The sequence below is a fragment of the Hypanus sabinus genome, chromosome X2 (genome assembly GCF_030144855.1).
Source record: "Hypanus sabinus isolate sHypSab1 chromosome X2, sHypSab1.hap1, whole genome shotgun sequence".
In the NCBI taxonomy this organism is placed as follows: domain Eukaryota; kingdom Metazoa; phylum Chordata; class Chondrichthyes; order Myliobatiformes; family Dasyatidae; genus Hypanus; species Hypanus sabinus.
The window spans coordinates 13,899,165-13,908,391 of NC_082739.1; the positions used below are offsets into that span (position 1 = coordinate 13,899,165).

A 9,227-nucleotide genomic window follows, 5' to 3' on the forward strand; every position below is an offset into this window, starting at 1 on the left:
TTGGAAAAATTTAATTTTTTGTCATTTCTAATGTTTGCTTGTTTTTCTTTCACTAGAATTTGTATGCCCCTGATCCTGATCCACAAATGACGATAGAGAAATATGAGCGCACGTTTGAACAAAATGAGGAACTAGGTTTGAATGACATGAAAACTGAAAACTATCAGCCACAGAAAAATGGACAAATAGTGCAATAACAGTCAGTTGAGAGCAGGTTGAAGAGAAAAAGCTAATGTGATTGTCACGTGAAAATAGTTCATTCTCAAAAGAAACATTATCAAGGACAAGACGTTGAAGTATTTATAGAAGAATTTGACATGGAGCTGGGCACGTTCAAATGAGAAGCAATCAAAATTTCTTGAACGTTGGCATGGTGTTTGATAGAATAATAGTTCCTCTTCGGGGAATGTGTCCAGTATTAGTTTTCTGCTCTATCCTTCAAGCTCTGTGTATGCTTCAGCAGCAGTTTTCTGATCAAGGTGAAAAGAGTGGAATTTGCGGGCAAGATCCTACATGCTACCATCTGATAGGCAGCCACCTTGTATTCTTTGTGCACTTTGAATTCTTAGTACTAATTCTCAGTGCTAATTTTGGGTAACCTTATCCAAACTCTTTCAAGCCCCTAAGTGTAAAATGTTTAGAAACATAGAAAATAGGTGCAGGAGTAGACCATTCGGCTCTTTGAGCCTGCACCGCCATTAAGTATGATCATGGCTGATCATCCAACTCGGAACCCTGTACCTGCTTTCTCTCCATACCCCCTGATCCCTTCAGCCACAAGGGCCATATCTAACTCCCCCTTAAGTATAGCCAATGAACTGGCCTCAGCTGTTTCCTGTGGCAGAGAATTAAACAGATTCACCACTCTGTGTGAAGAAGCTTTTCCTCATCTCGGTCCTAAAAGACTTCCCCTTTATCCTTAAACTGTGATCCCTCGTTCTGGACTTCCCCAACATCGGGAACAATCTTCCTGCATCTAGCCTATCCAATCCCTTTAGAATTTTGTACGTTTCAATAAGATCCCTACTCAATCTTCTAAGTTCCAGTGAGTATAAGCCTAGTCGATCCAGTCTTTCTTCATCTGAAAGTCCTGCCATCCCAGGAATCAATCTGGTGAACCTTCTTTGGCAAAAATGTCTTTCCTCAGATTAGGGGACCAAAACTGCACACAATACTCCAGCTGTGGTCTCACCAAGGCCTTGTAGAACTGCAGTAGAACTTCCCTGCTACTGTACTCGAATCCTTTTGCTATGAATGCCAACATACCATTTGCCTTTTTCACCGCCTGCTGTACCTGCATGCCCACCTTCAATGACTGGTGTACAATGACACCCAGGTCTCATAGCACCTCCCCTTTTCCTAATCGGCCATCATTTAGATAATAATCTGTTTTCCTGTTCTTGCCACCAAAGTGGATAACCTCACATTTATCCACATTAAATTGCATCTGCCATGAATTTGCCCACTCACCTAACCAATCCAAGTCACCCTGCATCCTCTTAGCATCCTCCTCACAGCTAACACTGCCGCCCAGCTTCGTGTCATCTGCAAACTTGGAGATGCTGCATTTAATTCCCTCGTCTAAATCATTAATATATATTGTAAACAACTAGGGTCCCAGCACTGAGCCTTGCGGTACTCCACTAGTCACTGCCTGCCATTCTGAAAAGGTCCTGTTTATTCCCACTATTTGCTTCCTGTCTGCCAACCAATTCTCTATCCACATCAATACCATACCCCCAATACCATGTGCTTTAAGTTCGCACACTAATCTCCTGTGTGGGACCTTGTCAAAAGCCTTTTGAAAATCCAAATATGCCACATCCACTGGCTCCCCCCTATCCACTCTACTAGTTACATCCTCAAAAAATTCTATAAGATTCATCAGACATGATTTTCCTTTCACAAATCCATGCTGACTTTGTCCAATGATTTCACCTCTTTCCAAATGTGTTGTTATCACATCTTTGATAACTGACTAGCATTTTCCCCACCACCGATGTCAGGCTAACCGGTCTATAATTCCCCGGTTTCTCTCTCCCTTTTAAAAAAAAATGTGGGGTTCCATTAGCCAGCCTCCAATCCTCAGGAACTAATCCAGAATCTGAAGAGTTTTGAAAAATTATCACTAATGCATCCACTATTTCTTGGGCTACTTCCTTAAGCACTCTGGGATGCAGACCATCTGGCCCTGGGGATTTATCTGCCTTTAATCCCTTCAATTTACCTAATACCACTTCCCTACTAACATGTATTTCCCTCAGTTCCTCCATCTCACTAGACCCTCGGTCCCTTACTATTTCCGGAAGATTATTTATGTCCTCCTTAGTGAAGACAGAACCAAAATAGTTATTCAGTTGGTCTGCCATGTCCTTGTTCCCCATGATCAATTCAACTGTTTCTGACTGTAAGGGACCTACATTTGTCTTGACCAATCTTTTTCATTTCACATATCTATAAAAGCTTTTACAGTCAGTTTTTATGTTCCTTGCCAGCTTTCTTTCATGATCTTTTTTCCCTTTCCTAACTAAGCCCTTTGTCCTCCTCTGCTGATCTCTGAATTTCTCCCAGTCCTCAGGTGTGCCGCTTTTTTTTGCTAATTTATATGTTTCTTCTTTGGACTTGATACTATCCCTAATTTCCCTTGTCAGCCACGGGTGCACTACCTTCCCTGGTTTCTTCTTTTGCCAAACTGGGATGAACAAATGTCGTAGTTCATCCATGCAATCTTTAAATGCTTGCCATTGCATATCCACCGTCAACCCTTTAAGTATCATTTGCCAGTCTATCTTAGCTAATTCATGTCTCATACCTTCAAAGTTACCCTTCTTTAAGTTCAGAACCTTTGTTCCTGAATTAACTATGTCACTCTCCATCTTAATGAAGAATTCCACCATATTATGGTCACTCTTACCCAAGGGGGCTCACACGAGAAGATTGCTAACTAACCCTTCCTCATTGCTCAATACCCAATCTAGAATGGCCTGCTCTCTAGATGGTTCCTCGACATGTTGGTTCAGAAAACCATCCCGCATACATTCCAAGAAATCCTCTTCCTCAGCACCCTTACCAATTTGGTTCACCCAATCTATATGTAGATTGAAGTCACCCATTATAACTGCTGTTCCTTTATTGCACGCATTTTTAATTTCCTGTTTAATGCCATCCTCAACCTCACTACTACTGTTAGGTGGCCTGTACACAACTCCCACCAGTGTTTTCTGCCCCTTAGTGTTATGCAGCTCTACCCATATCAATTACACATCCTCCAGGCTAATGTCCATCCTTTCTATTGCGTTAATCTCCTCTCTAACCAGCAATGCTACCCCACCTCCTTTTCTTTCCTGTCTATCCCTCCTGAATATTGAATATCCCTGGATGTTGAGCTCCCATCCTTGGTCACCCTGGAGCCATGTCTCTGTGATCCCAACTATATCATATTCATTAATAACTATCTGCACATTCAATTCATCCACCTTGTTACGAATGCTCCTCACATTGACACACAAAACCTTCAGGCTTGTTTTTACAACACTCTTGGCCCTTATACAATTATGTTGAAAAGTGGCTCTTTTTGCTTTTTGCCCTGGATTTGCCTGCCTGCCACTTTTACTTTTCACCTTACTACTTTTTGCTTCTACCCTCATTTTACACCCCTCCGTCTCTCTGCACTTGTTCCCATCCCCCTGCCACATTAGCTTAAATCCTGTAGCAGTAGCAAACGCTCCCCCAGTACATTGGTTCCAGTCCAGCCCAGGTGCAGACTGTCCTGTTTGTACCGGTCCCACCTCCCCCAGAACTGGTTCCAATGCCCCAGAAATTTGAATCCCTCCCCCTAGCACCATTCTTCAAGTCACGTATTCATCTGAAATATCCTCCTATTTCTACTCTGACTAGCACGTGGCACTTGTAGTAATCCAGAGATTATTACCTTTGTGGTCCTACTTTTTAGTTTATCTCCTAACTCCCTAAATTCACCTTGTAGGACCTCATCCCATTTTTTACCTATATCGTTGGTACCTATGTGCACCACGACCACTGGCTGTTCACCCTCCCACTCCAGAATGTCCTGCAGCCGCTCAGAGACATCCTTGACCCTTGCACCAGGGAGGCAATATACCATCCTGGAGTCTCGTTTGTGGCCACAGAAACGCTTATCTATTCCCCTTGCAATCGAATTCCCTATCACTATAGCTCTCCCACTCCTTTTCCTTCCCTCCTGTGCTGCAGAGCCACCCATGGTGCCATGAACTCGGCTGCTGCTGTCTTCCCCTGAAGAGACATCTCCCCCAACAGTATCCAAAACAGTATATCTGTTTAGGAGGGAGATAACCTCAGGGGACTCCTGCACTACCTGTCTACTGCTACGCTGTCCAGTGGCCACCCATTCCCTTTCTGCCTGTGTAGCCTTTACCTGCGGTGTGGCCAACTCACTGAACGTGCTATTCACGACTTTCTCAGCATCGCGGATGCTCCAGTATGAATCCAATCACAGCTCCAGCTGCTCAATGCAGTCTGCCAGAAGCTGCAGCTGGACACATTTCCTGCACCCATAGTTGTCAGGAACACTGGAAGTATCTCTGATTTCCCACATGCTGCAGAATGAACCAACCACGGGGCCGATCTCAGCTGTCATGACCCAATACGTTGCCTCAACTTTTGAAACGTTCTCCTTTTAAAGGAACTTACCCAGCCTTACCTCACTTGGAGTGAAGCTTGTCCTCAGCCTCTGGAGACAAAGTCTTCCTACTCTGTCTCCCTCTACTCCGTTGCCCGCTACAACGGTTTGCTGGATATCCCACAGATAAGGCTGAAATTGATATCCATATTATTAGTTAATTGCCTCTGTAGACTATTAGTAGACACACAAAATTCAGCCATAAAGTATTTAATAAATATCAGAAATAGCCTTTTCATTTCTGTTGACCAGCTGGCAAAACTAAATCTGAATAAAGCGCTTCAATGATCAAAATTGCCAATGGCAGATGTTTGAAAGAAGCTGGTGTGAATTTCAGCCTGCATGAAAGGGTAACTTCTATCTTGTCCATGAGCTGAAAGGGATCAACATTGTTATCCTGTCTGTATTTCATGTCATTGATGAGAAAAAGGATGGTCTGCATTGGAAAGGATTTTGCCCTTTGGAATCTTGTTATGATGACCGAAACTCTGAAATTTGTTTCATGCTGCTGTTTGAGGCTCTTTCTCTATAGATCTGTATACTTATCATTGGGATAATATGAACATATTGGATGGTCATATTTCAGTGGAAGAAAAAAAATAATAAATCAAATTAAGAACTCAAGACTCTTGGAAATGTTGACCTGTTTTCTCTTTGAATTGAATATCTGAAATTTGAATGAAAATGCCTTCATTGTTATTTTCACCTGTAAAATTGGACCTCGGGGCCTGTACTGTTCCATCCCACCCTGTAGGAGCACAATTAGGCCAATTGTCCCATCATGTCTGCTTTGCCACTCCATCATGGCTGATTAATTATCCCTCTTAACTCCATTCTCATACCTTTGTAACCTTGATGTCATTGCTAATCAAGTGCCTAGCAACCTCTGCTGGGGTGCCACTGTAGTGTAACAGCATGATGCTATTACAGCTTGGGATGTTGGAATTCATTTCTGATGCCATCTGTAAGAAGTTTTTATGTCCTTCCATGAGCGCGTGGGTTTCCTCCATATGCTCTAGTTCCCAAATTCCAAACAGGTACCAATTAATAAAGAAATTCCTTCTCATCTCCGTTCTAAGGGATATCCTTCTGAAGCTGTGCCCTCTGGTCCTAGACTTCCCCACTATACAAAACATCCTCTCATTGTCCACTCTGCCAGTCTTTCAATATTCGATAGTTTTTGAGTTTCTCCAACCCCCAGTCATTCTTCTAAACCAAGTACTAGCCCAGAGCTATCAAACACTCCTGATACATTAACCGTTTCATTCCTGGGATGATCCTTGAGAACCTCTTTTGGACTCTTTCCTATGCCACACATCTTTTCTTAGATAAGGGGCCCAAAACTCTTCACAATACTCCCAATTGCAGTCTGACCCATGTCTTATAAAGCCTCAGCATTACATCCTTGCTTTTATATTGCATTTACCTTCCTTAATACTGACTCAACCTGCAAATTAACCTTTACGGAATCTTGTATGAGGACTTCCAAGTTCCTTTGCACATCTGATTCCTGAATTTTCTCCCCATTGAGAAAAATAGTCCACACCTTTATTCCTTCTACCAAACTGCATGACCATACACTTCCTGATACTGTATTCCATCTGCCACTTCTTTGCCCATTCTCCTAATCTGGCTATGTCCTTTTGTAGATTCCCAGCTTCTTCAACACTACCTGCCCCTCCACCTATTTTTGTATCATCCATAAACTTGGCTACAAAACCATAGATTCCATCATCCAAATTATTGACAGAGGGATAAGGTCAGCAACTTTAAATTCCTTGGTGTTATCATTTCAGAGGACTTGTCTTGGGCCAGTACGTAAGTGCAATTACAAAGCAAGCACAGCAATGTTGCTATATAGATTGATAGATACTTTATTCATCCCCAAAGGGAAATTCAACATTCTTCCAGTGTCCCATACACTTATTGTAGCAAAACTAATTACATACAGTATTTAACTTGGTATAAATATGATATGCATCTAAAATCACCCTCCCAAAAAGCATTAATAAATAGCTTTTAAAAAGTTCTTAATTTGGGAGTTTGCGAAGATTTGGCATGATATCTAAAACTTTGACAAACTTCTATGGATGTGTGGTGTAGAGTATATTGACTGGCTGCATCACAGCTTGGTATGGAAATGCCAATGCCCTTGAATGGAAAATCCTATAAAAAGTAATGGATACAGCTAGTCCATCACAGGTAAAGTCCTCCCCGCCATTGAGCACACCTACAGAGTGCTGTTGCAGGAAAGTAGCATCCATCATTAGGGACTCCTAACACCTAGGTCATGCTATGTTCTCACTGTTGCTGTCAGGAATGTGGTACGGAAGCTTCAGGACTCTTGCCACTAGGTTCAGAAAGTTATTGCCACTGAACTATTAGGCTTCTGAACCAAAGAGAATAACTTCACATCCCATCACTGAAATGTTCTAACAATCTATAGACTCACTTTCAAGCTCTCCACCTCAAGTTCTTGATACTTGTTTATTATTTCTTTTTATATTTGCACAGTTGATTGTCTTTTGCACAATGGTTATACACCTATTTGGTGCAGACTTTCATTGATTCTATCATGGTTAATAGATTTATTGAGTATACCCACAAGAAAATGAATCTCATGGTTGTATATAGTGACATGTACTTTGAACATGTAAACAGATGCTCCCAACACCAGCTCCTTCAGGTCACTGGCAGCCAACCAGAAAAGGCCTTGTTTGTTCTCAATCTTTGCCTTGTGTCAATCAGCCAATCTTCTATCTGTGTTAGTATCTTTCCTGTAAAACCATGGGCTCTTGTCAAGCAGCTTCATGTATGGCACCTTTTTAACGGGCTTCTGATAATCCAAGTAAACAACATCTACTGACTCCTTAGTCTATCCTGTCTGTTATTTCCTCAAAGAATTCCAACAGATTTGTCAGGCAAGATTTCCCCTTAAGGAAACCACGCTGACTTTGCCCATTTCATCATGCACCTCCAAGCATCCCAAAACCTCATTCTTAAAGGACTTAACGTCCTCCCAGCCATTGAAGTCAGGCTAACTGGCCTATAATTTCCTTCCTTTTGCCTCCCTCCCTTAAGCAGTGGAGTAACATTTACAATTTTCCTGTCTGGAACCATTTCAGAATCTAGTGATTCTTGAAAGATTAATTATTAGTGCCTCCACAATCTCTTTAGCTATCTCTTTTAGAACCCTGGGATGTAGAGCATTTGGCCCAGGTGACTTATCTACCTTCAGACCTTTCAGCTTCCCAAGCACCTTCTCCTTAAGAGATGTACTTCCCTGACAGTCTTGAATTTCTGGCATACTGCTAATATCTTTCACAATGAAGGCCAACACAAATAAACTTGTCTGCCACTTCTTTGTCCTCCATTACTAACTCTCTAGCATCATTTTTCCAGTGGTCTGAAATACAGTATAAAGAGGCGAGAATGGATACCTGAAAAAAACCTTTGGTGTCCTCTTTAATATTATTGCTTAGCTTGTTTTGATATTTCATCTTTTCTCTCATTGCTTATTAAAACCAGCTTATTTTAGTATGTAGTCTCTAACACCTCCCATTCTTCATAACCACCTGATCTACAGGAGGAGGCAAGAGATAGAACCAGGTACAAAAGTTTTTAAATTTCATGATAACTTACAGAATTTAGAGTTTATTTAAATCTTGCATCCATCCCACAACGTGAGGAAGTAAAACCTTTGCATTATGACTCCATTGCAATGTATAGATATGTGCCACATGTCTCAATAAACCCTCCTGTGGCAAAATACTAACTGCTGGGAAAGCGCAGCAGGCCAGGCAGCATCTATGGAAATAGACAAGTGAGATGGGAAGAGTGGAAATCAGGACAAGCTGGAAGGTGAATTGGTTGAGCACCTTTTTGCTATGTCTTATAACAAGCAACAATTACTCTGCATGAGTCAATCATAAGTGCCTGTATTTTACTTGCTGCAAGGGAAAAACTAGCACTGTACAAGAGCCAGTGATGACTTCAAGAAACAGACAATAGTCTGGAATAGGGGAGGAGAGAAAAGGTCAGGGTGTATTCTGTTTGTACGTTCAAGCAGTGCACTTGGCATTCTCCTCCAGTGATGCATCTGTTTGTCTTTCTGAGGTTGTCATATGCTCAAGGTCCATCGGCATAATGTTGCAAAAACACTATTAGCAAACAACTCTGGTACAACACAGGTTCCATTTTGCCATTTTATTAGCACAAGTTAAGTAAATTTCCACACCTGGAATTAAATGAAGGAGGTGTGGTGGACAGATGCAAACAGAAGGAGAAGGAGAAATGATGCTGCACTTTCTTAAGAACGCAAGGAATAGGAGCAGGAGTAGGCCATCCGGCCCATTGAGCCTGCCCTGCCATTCAATAAGATCATGGGTGATCTGTCCGTAACTCAGCTCCATCTACCTGCCTTTTCCCCATAACCCTTAATTCCCCTATTATGTAAAAATCTATCTAACTGTATCTTAAATATCTTTAGTGAAGAAGCCTCAACTGCTTCCCTGGGCAGAGAATTCCACAGATTCTCCACTCTCTGGGG

General features: G+C 41.9%; 1 protein-coding gene across 1 annotated transcript in view; it reads left to right on the forward strand.

The window, feature by feature from the left end:
• zpr1 (ZPR1 zinc finger) overlaps positions 1 to 5,302 on the forward strand; it is a 23,734-nt gene extending 18,432 nt beyond the window's left edge. Inside the window, exon 14 of the mRNA XM_059957012.1 lies at positions 57 to 5,302. Coding sequence (XP_059812995.1) covers positions 57 to 197 — 141 coding nt within the window. The 3' untranslated portion in view covers positions 198 to 5,302. The remainder of the gene's footprint in view (positions 1 to 56) is intronic.
• The last annotated feature ends 3,925 nt before the right edge of the window (positions 5,303 to 9,227 follow it).